Source organism: Calidris pugnax, unplaced genomic scaffold (assembly GCF_001431845.1).
Source record: "Calidris pugnax isolate Ruff unplaced genomic scaffold, ASM143184v1 scaffold44, whole genome shotgun sequence".
NCBI lineage: Eukaryota > Metazoa > Chordata > Aves > Charadriiformes > Scolopacidae > Calidris > Calidris pugnax.
In genome coordinates this window covers 7,420,260-7,444,014 of record NW_015094506.1, presented here as the reverse complement: position 1 = coordinate 7,444,014, position 23,755 = coordinate 7,420,260, and the positions used below count along the sequence as shown (strand labels likewise).

The following is a 23,755-nucleotide window of genomic DNA, read 5'->3' as shown; positions in this document are numbered from 1 at the left end:
CACATGGATATACATAGCAAAATCATCTATCATTACTTAGGATTGGGTTTCTGATTTATTCTTGGGATTCAAGATGTGCACGCAGATACATTTGTGGGTCCTGCAAGTCAGGATATCCAACTACTCATATTCCTTAGAAGCATTAAACATGTCATGAGAGTGATAAACATACATTTCCAATATAATACAGTGCTGCAGTATCTAGCAAGAATTTTTGATTATTCTGTTGCTCAGACAAGTGCTGTTATCCCTGGTGGCAAATCAACTGCTGCTGCTACTTAATGAGCGAAATCCGAATTCAGGTAGTCTCACACATTCTGCGGTTATGAAGATATTTCTCTTCCCTGTATCTGCAGTTGCTGTTTAGTTGTGTGCCTCCCAGCAGTTCTTGCGCTGGCGTGTACAAATACAAACTATTAGTTTTAGTATGGATAAATAAACATTTTGCTCAAGGTTATGCTTGAGCTACCCAGAATGTTTCCTGACTAACGTTCAGGACCTCTGGTAGCAAATAGCTTTACAAAGAAGGAACATACTGACTTGCTTCTCATTTGAGAATGTGGTCTGAATGTGGCTATGATTGGCAAGAAAGAAGCTGATGAACTTTGGCAGGCTTTACTGTAGTTTTCTTGGGCCTTCAGGAGCCTTACTGAACCTACTGAAAACCATTAACTCATTTCTTGCACAGTACCAGACAGCAGCACATATGCAAGCCTTGCCTTGCATAGTATGAGACGTGGAACTATATCTACCTTATACTGGTGCACTTCATCGTAGAATCATAGAACGGTTTGGGTTGGAAGGGATCTTAAGAATCATCAAGTTCCAACCCCCCATTTGAATTCAGCTTGACTGTAATAACCGAATTAACTCTCTTTGCTAAGCAGTCTTTCTCTTCCCTAAAACAAAAGAATATCTATTTTTTTATTCTACATGATTGTCTAACGCAGACTTTGAGAAGCTCCTTAAGTGAGGTGCCTTGCAGAATTATTCTGCATCTCTGAAGTCCTCATGTGTACATGTGTTGACTCAAGATAATAATTGGTTATAGTTAATCTCAAATGACCTTACTAAGAGGTGATTGCTGTTCATCAAGTACATTGTGAAATTTGTATAAGTGTTTCTTGTGAATAACGTAACTTTTTAAGAAATGGTATGGCTTTATCTGTTCTTCAAGGGTAACTTGAGTCCTTACTGTGTTTTCATGTTAAGGATTTAGTCATGTAACTTGGACTACTGCTAGAGTATCTTAGAAGTTTAAATTCCTTTGTGATACTAAAAATGTTTTCCAGTGGGCTTGGTGTTTAACCATGAGATGCCATCTGCTGAAGTCAACTGCAGCATATTTTCAGAAGATGTCTCAAGTATAGCATATTGATACTTAACTTTAAACTGTAAAAGGGATATTGTTTTGTTTGGGGATGTACTCAGGTCTGAGCACTCAGTGGCTCTTTCACTGGCACGATGCAAGTATGTGGAATATATGCTTTTAACCAAAGCTTTTTTTTTTCATCTGCTGCTCTCGGGTCATTTAGTATGACAACTAGTGTTGTATTCTACCATTAACAGAGTACAGTCAGGAAAAAGTTAAATTAATTTTTGTTGGTCTTGCACACTGAAACCTTTGGTTATGGTAGTACAAAGAACTTAGTTCAGCATAATGGCGAGCTTAACTTCTTGATCTTAAGTCTTTACCTTATATGCACATCTCCTGTATTCTAATTTTTCTTACTTCATCTCAGTGTTTAGAAACACTTTTTTTTTTTTGTTGGAGATATATTTTTTTGTATACTTGTTTCTGTGCTTAGCGCTGCTTTGTACATAAAGAGTGAAATCTTAACTTTTCATTTTAAGAAAAGTGGGACAAGTAAGGAATATGGAACTGCTTTGAGGAATAATCTGGGACAAAAAGGGAGTGCATTGTAGTCTGCAAGACCAGGCTAAAATAGTGCCTTTATGGCAGCACTCTGTGTGAATAGAGCAATCTTTCTAGGTAATTCTGAGGACACTTGTACTTCTGCTAGATACTTTTGAGATTAAAATCTAGTGTTATGTCTGTATTTGACAAGTTATCTGTAGATGATAATCTTGAGGTTAAAAATGCATCTTTAGACAGGAAAGACAAAGCCCAAGTTTCAAACTGGTAGACAAGCATAGCAAGAATTGAAATTTTGTGTCTTCAGTAGGAGAAGTTAACCATGTAAAGATTGAGCCATTTAATGGTGTTACTGTCTTGAACTTGGTGGGCCACTGAAACTGTATGTTGATTTCTTATCCTTTAGTCTTAACTTTGTTACTACACTTTAGTATCCAAATCTGTTTCAGACAACTAAATATAAAGTGAATATGCAGGGCATGTTTTCAGCCTGCTTACTATGCTATGTTAGAGAAATCTTAACAGGATGTGTTGGCTGTCGTATAGCAGCTGCCAGTAGTGTTACCGAACTGACTAGGCAGCTGGGTTAGAATGTGGCTATTGCCTAAATCAGTATTATGCTTATAAATAGGAGAATTCCATGAAAATATCCGAGATGTTCATCTTTCCTAAAGGACTGAATATGCTAGTTCCATAATGTGACTGGCCATAACAGTCAGAACAGTACAACAGAAGAAAGAAATTTGTGTGTTAAAATATCGGGATTAATGATTTTTCAAATGCTTTTGTCTCTTATTTCTGTTGTTTTTAATGGTATTTGTTACATTTAGCCATATCCAGAAGATCCAGCAGTGTACAAACCACTCTCCCAGGAAGAGCTGCAAAGGATAAAAAATGAAAAGAAACAGAAACAAAATGAGAGGAAACAGAAGATATCAGAGAATCGCAAACATTTGGCCAGTGTACGGGTTGTACAGAAGAACCTTGTCTTCGTGGTAGGACTGTCTCAGCGCTTAGCAGATCCAGAGGTGAGCTGTTCGCACTTGCAGATCTTACTGTCAAGGAACCATTGGAATACCCTTGTGCCCACCCTTATCTGTCTCCCTGGTGGTTTCACTGCTTCTGAGGCACTCTTCTTAAGGGAACCTCCTCAGCTTCCTCCTCCAAAATAACCTCAATAGGTGTTTATGTCTTTGTTTTCGGGAGTACGGATGCTCTGTTTTTTTAAGGAAATTGTTCTTTGTATTTGTTTAAAAATGGCTTGTTAAGCTAAAAATAAGCTTAAGGATTTTTTTAGGTGCTCATTTTCCTAGGCTGAATCTGCTGGTGCTATGCAGCTGTCATGTGCCACCAGTTCTAAACTGAGATTGGATTATAAAGAACAAATACAAAGTGTAGCACAAACGTGTAGGGACAGAAGAAAAAAGCCAACACTTGAAGTGCAAGTAGGAAGGAGCATGAGGCTGAGGGGAAATAAATTAGTAAGAGGAAGACTCAGGAAAGAGTTGGTTTGTTACTCTGCCTCATCAAAAAAAAGCTTTTCATTTGAGAAAACTGATTGTGTTTAACATGTTTTATTTCCATCATTAGTTGGCTGCAGGTGAAATTAGTGCTAATGAGTAAAACTACCCTGAATTGGAATATGGAGGTAATGTACTACAGGATAAGATAAATGTCTTCAAAACTACTGTACCAAGTTAAGTTCACCTGATGGGACTAAATTATCTGGAGAAATCTCAAATAGAAGTGGCTGTTTCTGAGGACTTAGAGTATGGGCTGCGTTTTGATAGAATGGGAAAGAACAAATGTAAAAAGCAGCTTTTAGTGGAGGGGGGGTAGACTGGAATATGACGGGAGGAAGAAAATCAAAGTTAAACTGAGCTGGTGTGTAACACTTCTACAAGAATATAGCAACAAGTATTTGCAACTGTCAGCACTGGCTTGGTGCTATTTATTTTTTTTAACCTTCGATAATTTCACACTGAATACTTGAAGTAATTAGAAGTGGGTTTATTGGTGTAGGAGGGGGGTGAAGGTATTGTACTAGGTTTGGTATTAGCAATATTCTCACTGACATACCTGAAGAGAATGTGTACTTACTGAATATTGCATGTAGCACTGAGATGATTTGATTTCCAAAAAATTTATCATGAAAGAGAGAGATGGGCAAAAAAAAAAAAAAAGAGGCATTCAATATAACCAATTTAAGTTTTCCACTTAAGCAGGGAAAAAAACCCTTCACAAATAAAGATTATTTGGAAGGGGAGACTGGCTGCTGTTTGCTGTTTCTGGAAATATATCTATAGATCATAATGGAGTACAGGTGGATTTACTTCTATTGATATGTACGCTCTTGTGAAAATTGTGAAGGCCCTGCAGCCATATCTTACAAGGACTATAATCTGCAAGACATTTGAGCAAACTGTTCCGCTTTACTCAGAATTGTTGGTCTTCTCTGGAATGATGACTGAGGGTGGATGTAGGATCTTTCAAGAGGGTGTAGATCAAGTGAAGAGCAGTCAAGAGACCAGTGAGTGACTGGTGGTCTATACAGTGTGCCCTGTAGTTCTACAGAATGTTCCAGATGAAGGCACTGAGGCTCCCTTGAGAAGACTGAGGAGGTGGTGGAGGTGGTTAGGTGAAGTTCTTGGATCAGTACAGTTTAACTGTACTATCCAGTGTTAATATGAAGACAGGGCTAGGGAAACAAATTGTCCTTTTTAACCTCTCAGGTTATTGGTGAGAATTGAAAATACAGTTAGCTTCAGTCTGAGCAGTCAGTACTTCTGCACTTCCTTCTGTCACGGGGATAGAAAAAGAAAGGCTTTTGCTACCAAATGTGTCAGAGATATTGGCACACAGGTAACTGTTTTTCAACAGAGTTGCTTAATATGCTAGAGATGTTCCTGCTTTGCACGGGATCCCTAAATGGTGTGTTATTACCAGCTGATGCAGGGAAGGGCAAGATAGGAGTGGTTTTTTGTTTTTCCTTCAGGGATGTGATTCAGTCATTCATTTCAGAGTGATGTTGATTCTGAAAGGTTTTTTTTTTCTTGCCCCTGTGAATTGTTCGTTTATTCGCTGTCTCTTTTGAGTGGGGCAAGTGAGTCAGGATACAGTGTTCTGTTCCTACCAGTTAATATATCTGAATGCAAGTTTAAGGTGGTTATTTATTTTAAATTTGAGTTGGTGATTTATTTTTTTTCCCCTCAAATTATAAAATAGATACATAGAGGAATATTTCGTGCTGAATGGGTTGTATCTTGCCAGGGTAGGGTTGGGTAATCTGAGTATTGAAAGAAATTTTTAAAAAACAACACAAAATGTGGAATATCCTTCCTTTCAGTTATTTACTGCAGTGACAATGTGCTCTGTTTTGTAAGTAACTCATGTTTTACGTTGCAAAATAAATCTATATCTACGTGCTCTCCTCCTTTTTGTAGAAAAGAACTGTGTTTTATTATTTAAAGGCTTTAGTTGCTCAGCATTTTATGAAATAACTTTCTGGTATATCACTTTAACTTTCTTTTCTTAAAGGTTTTGAAACGACCAGAATATTTTGGGAAGTTTGGTAAAATACATAAAGTTGTCATTAATAACAGCACATCATATGCAGGCTCACAGGTAAGTCAGAGGCTCTTGTGATTTTTTTTTTTTTTATTCCTTTAGAGAAAATACATGTGTGCGGAGTGAATCTGGAACTCCCTATTTCTGATTAAACAATAGGTTAAAGAAGTGAAAAGAAAAAAATACAGCACTGCAAAAATCAAATTACTCTTTAGTTGGTGATTTCACAATGTTTCAGTCTCTTGAAGTTGGATACAAGAGCAATGTAGAAAGATTAAAACCTGAGAAGACGGGGTGAGAACCTTCAGAGCAGCAGCAATGTGGCATTTATTCACTAATCTGCATTTCAGGGATAAAATGCTTCTAATGAAGTATTTTTAGAACTTTCAAGCAACATTTGGATGCATTACTTTATTTCCCCATTCTTTATGCATCGCATCTAGATTTTTATGAATTCTATAATTTGTCAGTTTTCCTGTTTAAAAAAAAATGTAGCTGTGAATATACCAGATTATGAAGTGAGATGTTAAAAAAGCAACTTAATGTTCAGATCTGTCTAGGGGGATGAAAAAAAAATGCTGTGTTTTCCTTCTAGGGTCCAAGTGCCAGTGCATATGTAACCTACATCCGGTCAGAAGATGCTCTTAGAGCCATACAGTGCGTCAATAATGTGGTGGTAGACGGCAGAACACTTAAGGTTGGTAATATTTTTACTTTCTTATGTGTATGTGCTAGAGCACTAACACTACTACATGGTATAAAATTTTATTTGTATGGATATGCCTATATTGATTAACAAAAATGTCCGGTTTATTGGGTTCTGACCTATTTTCCCAGCATTAATCACAACACGAAGGTTTAGTGAGCTTCCAGCAGGCGGTGTTTTAGGGATTAGCAGGTAACTTTGTAAAACAGAAGTTTGAGACAAAGAGATGCGCTGCCACCCCCTCCACACAGTGTCATTTTTTTTTGCTGTATAGCTTAATAGCACAGTGTGAAAATCTGATTATTTGCTCTTATAGAGCATTTCTGTAGTCTAAACAGCACATCTCTCAACATGCAAATTTTTTCCTTTTGTTATCTGTGTAAACAGGTATTCAGGTTGACTTGGCCAAATTGGTGGCTATAGAAAATCATCTAGTTAATATTCATTTTCTTACCCTGCTACAAAACATTAACCAATTTCATGTAATAGAAACACATTACTATTTATTTGGCTTCTTATGATTATGAATGCAAATATTTACTGAGGCTCTTACTTTGGCACTCTGGTTGAAAAAAGAAATACATCCTAATTATCTAATCCTGAAGTATGTAGATTTCTTACAAATGGATTTCCTGGTCCATCTGTGTCAAAAAATGAATTATCATGAAATTCCAAATCTTGGGAAGGATTTTTTTTTTTAGCAAATACAGCTTTTTTTGTCTTACACTTTAAAAGGCATTCTTAACTTCCAGTACTTACGTAATGATTTTTTTTTTTTTTCAGGCATCGTTAGGTACAACAAAATACTGCAGTTATTTTCTAAAAAATATGCAGTGTCCAAAACCAGACTGCATGTATCTACATGAACTGGGAGATGAAGCAGCCAGTTTCACAAAAGAAGAAATGCAGGTAAGTGTAATGAATGAGAAACACATGAAATGTGGCATATATGTTTTTTATTGTATATCATTTAATCTAATATGTATATAATGTTATGGCAGAGATGAATTTTGAAATCCAAAAGGTGATTAACTAGTTGGATACTGGAAGTGAACTGTTAGAAAATTTTTTTCACTGTGTGCTGCTTTTAAAGGCTGACAAGTCCTGAGTGTTCATGAGTCAAAAAGATGATAAACTCTTAGCCAAGAATTCAAATAACCTTGAGTTAGCTATTTGCCCTTTGTTCATACCAATGCAAGGTAAAGTGTTATTTAAAATACCTGTGAAAGAAGTTACTGCAGGTCTGGGTTTTCCTGTGGGTTTTGTGTGGCTAGTTATCGTGGCTTAACTATTGTACTGTGATTTGACCATGCTGTCTGAATCCAGATACCCTGTGTAGGCTGTGAAGGGTATAGAAACCATTTGGAAATGAAACATTAAGGCCAACTGTAACAGCATAAATACCGATGCAGGGATATTTTTTTTTATTATCTCAAGATCAAAATGTTTATTATCTAGGGTAGGGAAGCAAGTAAATGGATAGCTTTACTTTCTCAAAGGTGGTGCATTCTGAGGCTTTTGGGGTCTGGGTCTGTCCCTCTAGAAGAGATACGGTAAAGCTTTTAAACTCAATCTCAAGTATGCCAGCCTTGCATCCATGCTATAAGTTTTACATGTGGTCTGTCCATGAAGCAGATGGTCCCCACCCCTAGTCCTAGCACAAATGTTATACAAGTGGATTTTATTTCATAGAATCAAGTGGGTTGGAAAAGACCCTTAGGAGTCCAACCATAAAGCTAACATTGCCAAGTCTACCCCTAAACCATGTAATGTGCTAGGCTGATATAAGCCAGAGAATAAGGAAGAATATCTATATCTAGTAACTGATTTGTGGAAAAAAAAAAGTTTATTTCTGAGAATTTCAGCTACATTTTATTAAATTGAAAAAATACCCTGGTGGTTCAGATGAATAGTCCCTGTAGTATATATTTTGTCACAGATAATGGCAATAGGAGGTAAACTTCAAGGAGAACTTGCAAACCAGGCCACCTTCCCAGTTAATTTCCCTGTTTTTCTTACACCACTTAGAGCTGTTTGAGGGTATGTTCCTATCTAGGCTTTTTAGGTTTTTTTTTAAATAGAGCTATTTGCTATGAATTTAGTCCATTTTGAACCTACTGATATTGTCAACCCTTTGCCAAGTCTTTTGTGGCAGCAAGCCCCAGAAGTTCAGCACCTGTTTTGTGAAGTGCTTTCTTTTGCCTGCGTAAAACTGATCTCCAGTTAATTTTGTCAAGTGTCCCATAATCTTAGTATTGTAGTACTTGCTGAAAGCCAAGCCTTTATTCATCTTACCCATTGCCTTTGTGATGTTGTAAAAGTTGATCTTATCTCTCTCAACCTGCTCTCCAAATCACAGTTTCTGGGCTTTTAAATTTCCTTATAAAGCATTTCCTTCCTTTCTGTGATAATTTCTGTTGCCCTTCTCAATACCTTCTGTGTCCTCCTTGAGATGCAGAGGTCAGACACATCATATTAATGATGTGGTGGGAAGCAAAGTTTAATATACAAGTCCTTAATGTTTGGTGTGCAGTGGGGTGTGGGGTTTTTTGTTTTGTTTTGTTTTTTTTTTAATGTGCCCTTCCTAATAATGCCCAGCACTTTTTTTTTGTTTGCTTGCCAGTGTATAATCAACAATTTCAGAGATCTCTTGGCAGTAACCTCAATATCTCTTCTCTGAGCTGTAAGAGCCAGTTCACAGATCAGTAGTGTGCTAGAGTGTTAGTATGGTTTAGGCTGCTTTTCCATTGGTGTGTTACCTGACACGTCTCTGGTAAAGCTTGTTTGCTGAGTTGTCTGGAGTTCTTTCATAGTTACTCATTATCAGCATGGCAGTTTACTACCCTCATGGGAGGCTTTTTTGAAAGTTTTGTGGATCGTCTCTATTTATGCTTATTGATACTGTAGAATCCCATCACGTTAGTGAAACAGGATTCCCCTTTGCTGAAGATGTTCAGACTCATTCCTAGCAGATTATGTTATCCATTTACTTTTTTTTTTTTTCCACGTAGACAGACTTTTTAATCTTAGGAAGGATGGAGGTTGAACTTAGTCTGTAGTTCACAGGATCTTTTCTACAGGATCTTTTCTTTTTGTAGAAGACAATGGCAATCTGTCAGTCCTCTAGTCGAACTGCCAGTTAAAATTTATATGCTACATACCTTGGCAAGGAATTCAATTTCACATGATTTCCTTCAGGAGTCTTGAGTGGCTTATACTTGATCTTGGTTACTTAAAATAATCTTCCTTTCCTATTCTTTGTTACATTCCTTAAACTTTTCTTCTTGTTTTCATAATGCTTTCTTGAAAATCATTGGAAACTACACAACTACTGAAAAGTGCGTTGTGCTTTCAGTGCACCAGCTTTCTGGAGTTTGGGTTAGTGTCAATGAATTTACAGTTCCATTTGATGAGATTGAATGTTCATTGCACAGACTTTGATTCTCTATTTTAAAAAAACCCTAAAATTATCAATGGATGAATTTACATTCTAGGTTCAATAGTTGTTAATAGAGCTAAACATTGTGACAAACTGAAAAGAACTGGTAGAACTCCAGGAAGTCTCTGAAAGTGAAGTTGGGAATTTAGGTCAGGTAGGTTGCAAATGTTAAGTTTGTCCTCTGGTTTGCTAGCACAATTGCTGCAACCTCCTATAGGATTTTAATCTTGTTTTGTTCTCATATTTATGTGATGGTTAAGTGAGTTTAGGACTTGCCTGATGTTCCCGGCCATGACACTCAGTCTTTTGCCACTGAAGTATTAAGGAAGATGAGCTATTGAGGGAGGCTGGTTAAAGTTTGCAGTGCAGATTTATGCATCTGAGCTGGTTGCTTATATTCTATTAATGGTGGATGGAGAAATATTGCACCCTGGAAATCCTTTTATCTCATAAATCTTGCATTTAGGTGAACCATGCTCTAGAACCACTCTGTTTTTCTACTGTAGGTAGTAGCTTGTAAGCAACTATTGGGTAAGACGATATATATATCGGGTGATTACATCTAAGGAACCTGAACATACAGTAATCTATGGAACCTGATGAGATGAATCCCAGAGTCCTGAGGGAATTGGCTGATGTAGTTGCCAGACCACTCTCCATAATGGCAGTCCCTCATGGCAGTCAGGTGAAGTCCCCAGTGACTAGGAAAAAGAAAACATTGCACCCATTTTTAAAAAGGGTAGAAAGGTGGACCCCAAGAATTACTGACCTGTCAGCCTCACCTCTGTGGTTGGGAAAATCATGGAACAGATCCTCCCAAAAGCTATGGTAAGCCACAGGGAGGTATTTGAGGCAGCCAGCATAGCTTCACCAAAGGCAAATCCTGCCTGACCAACCTTGAAGCTGTCGGTGATGGAGTGACTACGTCAGTGGATAAGGGAAGAGCTATGTATGTTTTCTTTCTGGACCTCTTTTAAGGTCTTTGACATGGTCCTCCACAGCATCCTTCTCTTTAAATGGGATTTGATGAGTGGACTGTTTGGTGAGTGGGGAATTGGTTGGATGGTTGCATCCAAATGGCCAATGGCTCAATGTCCAGATAATGTGCCTGAGGGATGAGATGCCATCCAGAGCGATGTGGACAAGCTTGGGAAGTGAGCCTGTGTGAACCTCATGAAGTTCAACAACCTGATGTAGTTGAAGATGTCCCTGCTGATAGCAGGGGAGGTTGGACTTCATGACCTTTAAAGGCCCTTTCCAACACAAACTATTCTATGATTCTGTTTCAGTGCTCTTTTGAGGGTTGTGTAGGTTGACTACATAAAAGACATGTTCAGAATTTACGAGTAATGGAGAACTGGAGAATTAAGTAGCAAAAAACCTGGAGATACTTATAATGTTTGACTGACTTGCAGTATTCAAATGGGATATGCAGTTACTCTTCTAAAGGAGCCCATAAGGGAATTTAGTTTCTCAACAATACTGTTTTTTGAATTTTGTCAAATATTCCTGCTTGGTTTTGTGGTGTTTTTTTTTTTTTTTTTTTTAAAAAGAAAGTAATAGTTGTCTTTTAGGTTGTAATATTTTTCTAGGAGGATGTCCACATTGTCTGTGCATCAATTGCATTCCTATTCCAACAAAACATTTATAAAGGGAATGAATTAAGTAATATACAAATAATAATTTTTTGGTGTACAAGTAGTGTGAGAGCTTTTAAATTAACACTGAAGATGTGTTAGAAAATAACATATGTGTTCCAAACTTAAGATTTGGAAGGCCTGACCATAAATCTTGGCACTGTTCCCTTTGCTAGAAGATCTCTCTTAGTAGCTAGAAGCTCTGGATAAAAGCTATTGGTAACTTCAAATTCACTGTTGTATTTTTCATCTTGATTCAACTCATTACGATACTTCAAAATAGTAAGTTGGAGTGGTATAACAAAAAATGTGAGTGCTCATCTTGAATTTTTCAGGTGTTAGATAAGCTAGCCTGAAAAATACTCTCTTCCTTCACTCACCAGATTCAGTATTCTGGAGTTGGATTGGGCCTCCTCAATTTTTGAAAGCAAGAAATTGTTGTCAATTAATCCAGTTAGTTAAAAGAGTATTTCAAGTTTTCAGTTAGTAAAAAGAATGATTTAATCAGTTATTGCTCAGAATATATTCATTGTCACATCATAGTTAAACTCAAACCACCTCAGCTGGTTTTATTAAGCAAATATAAAATTACTGCCATTTTGGAACTTTTGGGTTGAGACACTCTTTGCTCCTTCCTATCTTCTTAAGACCTGAGTATGGTTGATATATCAAATGCAGACTGCCTTGGAAATTTAGCAGTCTGTGATTTAGAAAGTATATTTTGAAGTTCTTGATTAGAACTGAAGAGCAAGTTCCAATAAGGTTGTAAGTTTTTTTTTTTCCTGCTTTAGAAGTCTCAACAGAATTATAAATTGGTAAAAACATCGGAGTGATTTCTAGGCAAGCTTTTGATTTATGGAGATCATCTGCTGTGATTGAGAAGCACTGTTTTGAGTTCGTCAGGAGTGACCTGTTAAGTTGTTAAAGCTCAATTGCTAGGCTTTGGCATGTACATAGTTACATTTATATATATATCTAAATTATAAAATATTTATTAAATATATATTGAATATAAATAAATATACACAAATAAAATATCTTAAATATATATTAAAACTATATAAATATATATTTAAATATATATATATATCAAACCAGTATTCATTCGTTGTAAATTTCTCTTTCCTTAGGCGGGCAAGCACCAGGAATACGAACAGAAACTACTGCAAGAATTATACAAACTAAACCCCAATTTTCTCCAATTATCTACGGGTACAGTTGACAAGAACAAGAACAAAGTGACAGCACTGCAGAGGTATGATGCGTAAGTACTTATGCTGGACTGTCTGACTATGCTTTCTTTCTGGTTATTCCCAAAGAAAACTTTCTTATTCCTATTGCATCCCCTAAGTTGCCTGCTCTTTTTAGTGCCATATGATGAACACTGATAAAGGTTTTCTCTCTGCAGTGAGATAAGCAGCAATTTGTTCTAATACACAGTGAGTGTGAATCTTACTTAGTAAATAAATGTTTTTCTGCTGTGTGTGCATTTGGACACTAGTTCAGAACAAGGTATTGTCGTTTTTAAAGAACAACTTGTATTTCATATTTAATATTTATTAAAGACCAGATTTCAGCTTTCTTCTTATGGTGTCATGATGAATGTAGTCTGTACCCTTACAGCTGAGATACCTTAGAGTATTTTTATGTTTCTTACTGTGTTTTTTACATCATGATTTATAGTGCAGTCCTTGCATTAGCTGTAAGGACCTTGACAGTTTAAAGTAAAATCAGTTTCTGTCTTTTGTGTGGGTAAGAATTCATAAGATGTGAATAAAAGATTTCTTGCTTTTCATTTAGTGAACTTATATTTTTCACTATGTTGTAATTGCAGTTATTTATTACAGCTTTATTTTAAAATAATATTCTGTTTAAGTAATTTGTTCAGTAAGTTATGAAAAGATTTCTGTCCATATGAGTACAGGGTCATACGAAGATAACTGAAAGCCTGAGGTCATCAGTCCTTACATGAATTATCCACTCACATGTCAAATTTAAGATTAAGAAATAAAACCTGTTAACAGTTTCCTCCACTCCTTTTTGTAGAATTTTCATAATGAGATGAACAGAGTGGATTGTAAAAGTTAGATTGCGGTTTGTATGCACTTTAGCCTTGTAATCAAGGTTTGTGTTGTGTACCGGTTTATCCACTACTGAATTTTTCAGAGGACAGTTTGACTCTGGCAGCATCACTGCACAAGAGTTTAAGCAAGGAAGTGGGTACTATATCTAAAATGATGCCAATGGAGTTTGAATAACCAGAATATAGTTCTAGAAATGGTATCCCAGCTACTATACTGGGATTATTTTGTATAACTTCTGGAAGAAGTGTTGTATGTATATGACCGCGAGTGATCAGGACCTCCAGTTGGATCTTTCCTTAAGGACCGTGCTGCTTCTTATTTCTTGTGCACTGGCTCAATATTGACTTGCAAAGTAGAGTGCAGTAAGTAAAACAAATACACCGCTTCTGCATTTGGGTATTGATTATTTTATGTTCAAAGTCTGAACTAATCTTAATTTGAAACCTATTTAGATCCCAGCAAAACAAATGAGACCAGTGAGAAAAGAATGCTCTATCTGAAACTGCAGTAGAATCTTAAGCCTTCAGAACGCAATTATGAATTGGAGCTTGGCCAGTCTGTGGTGCTAACTTTTTGGCACTTGTGGAAAAAATGGCATGTTACTCTAAGGCAACAAGTGGTCTGGAGTTAATGTCTCGTCAGCTGAACAGTATCATCTCAACACAGATTCTGTTCTTTGCTGATGCTAGGCACCACCTTTTGGGCTGCAAAGTGAATTTCTTCTTGCAGCTGGGCCTTTGAAATGTTTCAAGTCCTGTTCATCAGTACAAAATGTAGTTTGGGAGCCAGTGAATGTGTATTGTTCTCCTGCACAGCTCTCTGCCCAGTTGGGTTCTTGGTTTTGTCTGATTCATTGACAGAATATTAATATTTCTGGCACTTTGTCAGAGCCTCTGATAATTTTGTGGTAGCTTTTTTTTTTCTGGGGTGCAGGATTTCTGTTCTGTTCTGGAATTGGACACAAGTTGAGTTCTAAATAGTAGATGTTTAATTATAAATATCCAGTGGTAGAAAACAGTTTCTTAAACTCCATACACTTTTTCACAATTGTGTTGTAATTTGAAAGGTCCTACTTGCAGACCTTTATTCTTGCTGCTGATGGCAAACGTTAAAATCCTCTAGTGCTGTTTTGTGAATGTGACTACTCATCTCTTGGTAATGTCACTTGATAGGCATGGTGACTGCATTCTCTTACAGTTAAGAGGTATAGTCCACATTTCAACATTTCAAACAGATCAAGCTCTTTTTTTTTTTCCCCACTGTTGACCTTTTCCTAAAGATCTGAAATGAATGCTTTTTTATGCTACAAGTGGAAACACTTGTTAAGCACTTGCTGGTCTTTTAGAAAATAGCCCTTTAGAAGCATGCAGCTTTGAACTTAAACAAAACAAAACCACCCATGTGCACAAATGCTCACCCCAAAACATAAAAGTTTCTTTCTCTTTACTTTTCTTGTTGCATGTAAAACTGACTCTTAACTGTGACATTTTAAAGTTAGTTTTCATACAGAGATGACTTTGCACTGGGGCGGGCATAAATTTTTATATTTAAAATAAACCTGTTAATGGATTGGAACTCCTGTTATATCTAGATTTACAGCTCTTTGTTGTAAGGGTGAAAATATTAAATGCTGACACTGTGCTGCTGATGCGTCTTCATCCTTTGATATTCAATATTTGATCAATGCACTATCTCTTATTTCAAATGTGTACAAAGCAAAGATGAGATCTGTAAATCAGATTAAGGCTCTCATCTGTGCATATTGTATAGGTATATGAGAAAAGATGGAGGTAGAATAGCAAATCTTACAATACTAAGATTTGAGGCGAGCTAGTAATACCCATTTTACCTGAATAGGAATAGGAAACACTTGTGTTGCTATTTTTTTATATTGCTTATTTCTTATTTTTTTTTGTCAGAGTTAGGCTGATGGTTGGACTAGATGATCCTTAAGGTCCCTTCCAACCTAGACAATTCTATGATTCTACGATTCTATAAGCAGCTATGGGAATTTTCAGATTTTGACTGTGATTTGACTAAAATGACTTAGAGATGTCTATTTTGCACTGTGTGATAAGAACATATTAATGAAGGGGGCATCAGGAGGAACATAAGTATTTTAAAAACTTTTTTCAAAAGCTTATTCCTTATGAAGACAGCACTTGGACACTGAAAACAGCATCCTAATTGAAGCAAATGAAAAGCTAAAGTTGATCTAAAAGAATTGGAGAACACAAATGCAAATCTTTTACAGTAAGACTGTAGGGTTAGCAAATACAGTGTTTGAATGCATGCAGTTATAGATGATATTCCAGCTCGCTTCGATTTGTATAAAAATCTATAAAAAACTATTTTCAGCAAAAACTTGGGCTTTGAGTCATCTCTTGAACTTTCACATCTAATGTGCACTCTGAAATGAAATTTTATGTTACTTTATAAAAGGGAAGTAATTATGGCTTTAAACTGGAAGTGAAAGGAGCACTAACGTGAGTGAACAGTGTGTTCGTCGCGCTGGTCTCAGGCTCTGTTAGTAAAGCTGTGCTTTGGACTCTTGTGTAGCAGGTGTAAAGCACAAACTACATCTGTTGGGTACAGGCTTGTTAGGGCCTGGAATATAAAACGTTTATTTCTTTTTTTAAAAAAGTGATTTAGCTCATGATTTACAGAACTTAAAAATACTTACGGGATAAAGCAAACAATTATAAAGGAGGTGCGTAGGTCTGGATACTTGAAGCTGATGATGGATTTTTGTTTTGGGTTTTTTATTATTTTTTTTTTCTTCTCCACCAAATGGACAAGTTAGCTGCTTTGCCAACGCTCAAGTCCAATCTATTCAATGAAGAAAACAGAACTCCCCCCAGTTCTCTCTCTCCCCTCCCTACCAATAGTTCTTTTTTAAGTCAACACCATTTAAAATCTGAGAAATAATATCCAGATAAATCTATTCTTCTAGATTGTCTGGCACAAGGATTTATTTCCCCAGTGCTTAAAATTTTTAAAACACTTTCTTCATAACTTGAACTCTTCTTTTTTTTTTTTTTTACTCTTGCCTTTTTCCAGACCCAACAGTAATAACAAAGATGCCTGGCCATCATTACAGAGTTCAAGTAAATCAGCCAACGGTTTAACAATGGAACACAGGAAAACGCCTCCTATATTAGAAAATGGCACAGACCCAGAACACATGACTCCAGATGGTGCAGACTCAGATTTCGGGTAATTGTGCTGCCTTTTATACTTCAGATAGCTTGCTTTCTCTCTCACTGATTGGTGTGGAGGGAATGATTCTCCAGTCTCTCTCTCTGGTTGGAGAGCTGGATTCAAATCCTGATCAGATCACAAAAAGTTGGGCTTAGCTTAGCCCATGTCAAAAAGACTGATTGGCAGATTGTGCAGGAGAACCCCAGCATAAAGTTAGTAAGTGAATGGTACAGGTGAGGGCTGAGGAGAACTTGAATAACGGGAGGATCAACAGCTATATAGCTTCATGGTCCCAGCCAGAGCTGAGCCCTTCAGTAGCACACTAGCTGCTCTACATCAGGAGGCTTTTCACTTGGAAAGATTTAAACAGAAGGAAACTAAATTTTAGGGCTGCATATCAGTTATTTCTTTACAGTGGTCTGTTCCAGAAACACAACTGCGGAGGTAAAGGTGCTCTAATTATCACTCAGTAACAGGGACAACTGGGCAGCAAATTCAACTGAGGCTTCTTTGTGCAGAGGAAGTAATTAATCTGCTTGCGATAACTTATTTATTGCTAACCAACATTTTCTCCTCTTTTGGTGCCCTCCTTGAATGAAACTGGTGTCCTCTTCCGTCGTAAGCATCACTAGAAGTTCTGATGGTAGTCTGTAGTCATGCTGTTTTGTTTTTCATGGGCCCCCTTAGGTAATATCAATTGGGCTCATTCAGGGGTTGGATGGGAAAATAACAAGGTAAACCCAAATATTTCAAGAAGTCATGTTGCAGATGAGGTAGCTGATCTTTGTTTTAAATCAATATTGAATTGCATTAACATTGTGAGCGCTGTTGAAAATGGTACCTTCTTGTTAGGCTTGACAGCAGTCCTGTTGAGGTGTGATCAGAGATCCTGTGGTTGCATCTCAATAGTGACATGCAGCTTCCTCCTTATCTTTTCTGAAATCTATATAATCATAGAATGGGTTTGGTTGGAAAGGACCTTAAAGATCACCAGGTTTCCCTCTGGAAGGGCCACCTTCCACTAGACTAGGTTGATCAAAGCCCTGCCCAGCCTGGCCTTGAACACCTCCAGTGATAGGGCATCCACAGCTTCTCTGGGCAACCTGTTCCAATGTCTCACCACCATGTCAGTACTTTACACCCCATTGCAGTAGGTAAAAATACTGTAGCCAATAGATAATCAATCTTGTTCATTCCTGAGGGCTGGAAGCCAGTCTTACAATTAAAGGTTCCTTAGGCAGGTTCAAGTATAATAAGCAAACATTTTCAACACTTAAATTGTTATTAAAAGTTGTCTTATGCACACTTTATTAAACTGTAGCATTGTGACTAGCTTTGGGAAAAGAATTTGGCTGGAATATCAGCTCTACAATCAGAGTGATTGTGTAGTGAGGAGTCTACAGCAAACTTTTGTGCTATAGGTATTCAGAAATTACTAACCCAAGGCAGTTTGTTCCAAATGGAACAACTTTATTTATGATGTTTGATCATGGAGTAGAAAGTATTTGTAAATCTTCACTGCGGTAGTGCTTGTTTGGAAGTATCTTCCTCTGATTTTTTTTCTTTTATAGTCATGAATAATTCAGGTTCAGGTATCTTTTTGAGATACTGACTCAATCAGTGTTTTTCTGCACAAAAATTGTTTTTATCAACAGATTACTCTTACATGATTTCTTTAGGATGGAGAAGAAATAATCCTCCTGTGTTTCTACCCCAGTTATTCTACTCCAGTTACGTTCTCTCCTGTTCTACTCTCTAGGAGAGAACAAATGTGGGAGGACTCAAATCTTATGGATTTTTGACCTTGGTTTGTGGCTCTATGCAATATTTAAACTTTGCAACAGCAAGAGGTGTTTGAAAAAGGTGTAGCTAGAATCTGAAGTCTGCACCCAGTTAAAATAACTACTAAATATATTCGTCTTGTGCTAACACGTCATGCCTGTAATTTGACTTCTGTGACATTCTCTGGACTGAAATTTGTGTTCCTACTTCTGGTCCTTGATTGTAGAACCAGTGTTTTGGGTTGTGTGGCCTGATGCTTGTGCATCTTTCCCTATGGGTTGATAAAAACAAAAGTATCTTGAAGTTGTAAAGCAGAGATTTTAACCTGCACTTGAACTAATACTGTTTCATTATTGTGGTATTTCGCTTATTAAGGCAAGTCACAGTTGCCTGTCAGCATCTTGTGTCCTGAGATGTGCCATTTCAGCCGAGTCATGTTAATTCCCAGTGAACAGCTTTTTGAGGTGGCTTTCTGCTGTATCTTATCTTTTGTTCCCTTTATGTTGGTGGGAAGCTGTTTATGCTGTGTCTTTTCCTGCCTTTTTCCCCCTTCTATCACCTCAAAACTTTTTTTTTTTTTTTTTTACCTTGGAACTAATTTCTCCTAGTTAAAGCTTGAAGGCTGGTGGGAAGCTTAACTTGCTGCCAGGACTAAATAGTTATTTTAATCCTTTATCTTTCCCAAGATTTATTTAGGACTTCTGTGGGAACTAACAACTTAAGTATTTGAAAAACAAATCTGCTCCCAAGTTCCTCTCCAGTAGTAGCACAGATGGAACTGATTACTATGGACTACTACTATAGTACAAGAGTTGTGTTTTCTTGAATGTCATAGTTACTATGATCATGTTTAAAACTTTCCTTTTGTTCCTTAACAGGGTAGTCATCAAGCAGAGTGGTGGGAAGAAATATTGCAATATATGGCAAATGACTGGAATGCTTATAATTAAACAGTTTCATAAATAATAAGTGGACTTATTTCCTTCTTAATTCATCCTAATTAATTTTGCTTTGTCTTTATTTCAAGGCTTTTCTACCACTGTGAAAGCAAATGTTGATTTTCACGTTAAATACTTGAGTGTCTTACTGTCTCTTTTCCCCTCCCACTTTTGCAGCCCTATCGACAAACCTTCAGATTCCCTCAGTATAGGAAATGGTGACAGCTCCCAGCAGGTAAGACATAAATATAAAGGCTGTGAAAGTAAAACCGAGTTAGAGGATATGGTGCAACTTGTAGGTGAAGTAGCAAGTACTTTCTGAAGTGTATCATAAACAAAACTAAGTAGTATTTTTGACCTTATACTGAGCTTTATGTTAACTAATCTAATTGCAACCAAAAGTTTTGAGGAAACTTTTCAATTGTATTAGTGAAAAGTATTTTATATATAAACACATGTCCTAATTGTTTCTCATCCTCTTGCCTGTAGATAACAAACAGTGACACACCTTCACCACCGCCTGGTTTAACAAAACCCAATCCAGTCATACCCATCAGTTCATCTAATCACAGTGCACGGTCTCCTTTTGAAGGGGCTGTAACAGAATCACAGTCGCTCTTTTCTGACAACTTTCGGCACCCTAACCCCATCCCTAGTGGGCTTCCTCCATTCCCCAGCTCTCCACAGACTTCAAATGACTGGCCCACAGCACCAGAACCACAGAGCCTCTTCACATCAGGTATGCACACAGGTGACATGGCTGGGTATTCCTTGCTTCTGGAACTGATGTCTAAAACTGTTTAGAATCAAAAACTCTAGCACTTGCTCCATACTGTTTTTTCGCCCTCCGCAAATGATTAAAACTTGTCACTTAACTGCAAATTATTGCACTGATGTAAGGGCTTCTTCTTTAGAACAAACTTTACAGAGTTTTCCAGCTGCATGGCTAAGTTATCAGAGTCCTTATTTTAGTTTTTCTCAGCTGTGTGCCTGTCTAAATAATAGGATGTGACATGTATGCTTAATATTTAATGTTACAGGTTTTTATTTGGAATGGGGAAATACAGTGTCAGTATATGTTGATGTAATAATCTAACATCAGAAGTTATGCAGTGGAATTCAGAAATTTTTTAGTATCCTGCATGGTTATCAGAAGGTGCCTAATCTTTCTCTTTCTGAAGTGAGATTATATGTATTCATAAAAGATAAAAATATAGTTAATTGCATCAACAGAAAGATGTCTATATTTTACAGGCACTTTCCTATGAAACACCACTGCATGTGAATGAAACGTCATTTTAGGTGTATTTATTCTTGGTAATGTTTAACAGTATTTAAGAGCTCAGAAATTATAAATCTGAGGGCATTGTTAGAAAATGGAATAAAACAATATCACTAATAAATAGAATGTAAATGATCGTTTAGGACACGGTTTACTTAGTGATTAGTCTTCTTTTGATGTTTATCTGACATCTGGATGTCATAATCCTCTTTGTAAACAATATTTATTGCCAAGGAAATTGCCTGCTACTAATGTGCTATAAGCACTAATATTTGTGAGGATTAAGTAGCAGTAAGAGACAATTTCCATGTAGTAGAGGTCTTTTCTGTTTCATAATTAATATAAAATGTATGGTTGCTATTTAAATAAAAATACAAAGGACAAGTTTTTGTCTGTCTAGCAACTCTTTTTGTCTGTCATCATGGATTTTAGAGGGAAAATGGAAGTGCAAGTTTCTTTTCTGACAGGATACTGAGCTTAATTTTAACTATTTAAAGCAGACCATATTCCCTACCAGCAGAGGGAGTTGATGTTGAGTGATACTTACTACCTTGTATTCATCAGCTTCCATTGCCACAATTTTGAGGAAAAATACGGTGAAACTAAACCTGAATAAGAAACTTAAACAGTATAATGAAATGAAGTAATAATTGAAAATACAAATTCTGATAACCCGTTGTTCTTTTCTTGCAACATTGTCTCAAAATATTTAACAATATCTTCTAATGCAGTTCCTTATTTCCTTTTGTTTTATCAAGGTGTCTACTCGAGAATTTGGCTTGTTTTCCTTCATAATGGTAGACGGTTGGGCTTTGTTTTTAATCGTTGCTCAGAGGTTCCCCCTTTGGGAGGGAGCATCTCCTCACTACCTTTCTTGCACAGCAGAACTGAAGCACAGCATTAATACTGAAAGCAAAATACTGAACTGAATAAAAATCTTATTTAAAGTCTGCTTAGTCACACTTCCATCAAATATGGATGTAAAGTAGGTTCTAAGCAAGTGTTTATTGGTCTCTTTCCACTTGGTGTTATTACTGAAAATACTTATTTGACAAGGTTTTTCTGTAGTTCCTGAACTACAGAAGTACAATTTGCTAGTTCTACCACTTCACCTTAAGTAGAAATCTGTGACAGTTTGATCTGGAAATGGCATTCTAAGCTGATGAGTAAGGTGTCTTTGGGGAATGTATAAAGAGTTATTGTATGAAAAAATAACCGGCAGCATAGATTCAGGTACAACGAGGCTGAAATTTTTGTATGGATAAATGCTTACTAATTCTTGTTCTAAACTCTGTTCTTCTCCTCTCTGGCAGAAACTATACCAGTATCCTCCTCCACAGACTGGCAAGCGGCTTTTGGGTTTGGTTCCTCCAAACAGCAAGAGGACGACTTAGGGTTTGACCCCTTTGACATCACCCGCAAAGCCTTAGCAGACCTGATTGAGAAGGAACTGTCAGTCCAAGACCAACCTTCCCTCTCGCCCACATCTCTTCAGAACCCTACCCCACACACTACAGCTGCCAAAGGGCCAGGCTCTGGATTCCTGCATCCTGCTGCACCCGCAAATGCCAACTCTCTCAGTAGCACCTTTCCAGTCATGCCACAGAGGTTCCCACAGTTTCAACAACATCGAGCAGTTTACAACTCCTTCAGTTTTCCAGGCCAAGCAGCTCGCTATCCTTGGATGGCCTTCCCACGCAATAGCATCATGCACTTGAACCACACAGCAAATCCCACCTCAAATAGTAATTTCTTGGACTTGAATCTTCCACCACAACACAGCACAGGTCTTGGAGGGATCCCTATATCAGGTAGGTCAATCGGGACAGCTGTGAATATGACTTAATTCATGCTTTCAGCTCCTCTGAGCCAGAACAGAAAAAGGGAGTAGCTAGCTACAAGTGGTAGAGTGGTATCTCTTTACAGTCATATTGGGTTTGTTAGCAGAGGGAGGAATATTGTTTTAAATAGGCCCTTTCCATTTAAAAAAAATAAAAATTCTGGATGTTTAGCCTTGTAATATTGAGCTTTATAAGGAAGGTGGAGTATTCTGTGCCCGCTTAATTTTGTGCCAAAGCAGATCGGTATTTTGGTTCTTCAGTCTTGCCAGACTGGCTTGCCTTAAGAGTAGGCCCTGGAAGCTCATTGCGACTTCCACGTTGACATGCAGGTGCTGATCAGAGTTCTTAAAATTGTGTAAAAAATGGTAATGATTGTAATTTCTGCCAGATGTCTTGGCTGGGTTATTCCCTCTTGCGCACAACCAAATGGCTGCACAATAAAACATTCAGTGCTGTTCATTTCTGTACTTCAGATGGCCTTAATATTATGCTAATCTTCCACTGAATGGATGCTTACAATGTGTGTAAGAGGATTCATCCTGATTGGGAGGGTTGTGATGTTGGAGGAAAATAAGCGTAGAGTCGGGCCAGTTCAGGCTGCCCTGAATGGATTGATAGTTGTAATGTTTACTGCAAGAACCTAAGGAGCTAATTGTAACAATAACTGTCTTGATTAAAAATTAATTTCTGGACTTTGACGTCCTTCCATGCTTCTGATTTAGCTTGGCCCAAACAGGTTCTCTTTTCCTAACGGGGGGGAATATTAAGAGTATAATGAACTGCAGATGGAAAGTCTCTGTAAGCTCTTTGTAGCCTTGAGATGGAGAAAACAGCCTCTTGAGCTGTTGCCAGTGTTACTTTCTTTTCATGGATTTTAAGAAGTACTAGTTATACTATAAGAAAGTGACCTAGAAAGTCACTGTGCTTTTGACACTCTAGTACAAGAGCTAATTTTGGCTGTTACTTTGTCCTCTTTGAAGTCTCGTTGAAGCTACGATACTGCTGTAAGGCCCTTAGGCTGATTCGTAGTATAAACACTTGGTCCAGGCTAGAAATCCAAGTATTTCAGAACTTTTTATACTGGCAGTGGCAAAGTCGTTAGACTAAAATGACTGATGTTGGCTACACTGAAGCATTTTTTAAAAAATGAAAATTTATATGGAGTCAAAAATGCCGTGCTAAGGATGCTGCAAATTGTTGCTCGCTTTCCCCTAAGCCACACAGAACTTCCCGGAGCATTGCAAGACATCAAGTTTCAATTTTACCACTCAGTTCTAACAATTGCTGGTTCAGGGGCCAGTAACAAGACTATTGTCTGGACTAAGGGAACCAGAAAAAGTCTGTAGTGTTGAAAAAGACCCGTTCATAGTACAGGTTGATTCTAGGTTTGCAACAGCATTCT

At 37.3% G+C, this 23,755-nt stretch overlaps 1 protein-coding gene across 8 annotated transcripts in view; it reads left to right on the top strand.

Annotated features, from left to right (window-relative positions):
• CNOT4 (CCR4-NOT transcription complex subunit 4) overlaps nucleotides 1–23,755 on the top strand; it is an 82,278-nt gene that overhangs the window by 41,937 nt on the left and 16,586 nt on the right. For 3 of the 8 annotated variants that reach the window (XM_014964216.1, XM_014964220.1, XM_014964214.1), the window contains exons 3-11: nucleotides 2,707–2,904; nucleotides 5,414–5,500; nucleotides 6,039–6,140; nucleotides 6,933–7,058; nucleotides 12,356–12,489; nucleotides 16,370–16,525; nucleotides 19,408–19,465; nucleotides 19,720–19,969; nucleotides 21,826–22,323. In XM_014964216.1, coding sequence (XP_014819702.1) covers nucleotides 2,707–2,904; nucleotides 5,414–5,500; nucleotides 6,039–6,140; nucleotides 6,933–7,058; nucleotides 12,356–12,489; nucleotides 16,370–16,525; nucleotides 19,408–19,465; nucleotides 19,720–19,969; nucleotides 21,826–22,323 — 1,609 coding nt within the window. The remainder of the gene's footprint in view (nucleotides 1–2,706; nucleotides 2,905–5,413; nucleotides 5,501–6,038; nucleotides 6,141–6,932; nucleotides 7,059–12,355; nucleotides 12,490–16,369; nucleotides 16,526–19,407; nucleotides 19,466–19,719; nucleotides 19,970–21,825; nucleotides 22,324–23,755) is intronic. The other 5 variants (XM_014964217.1, XM_014964221.1, XM_014964222.1 and 2 more) reach the window with 3 other exon arrangements.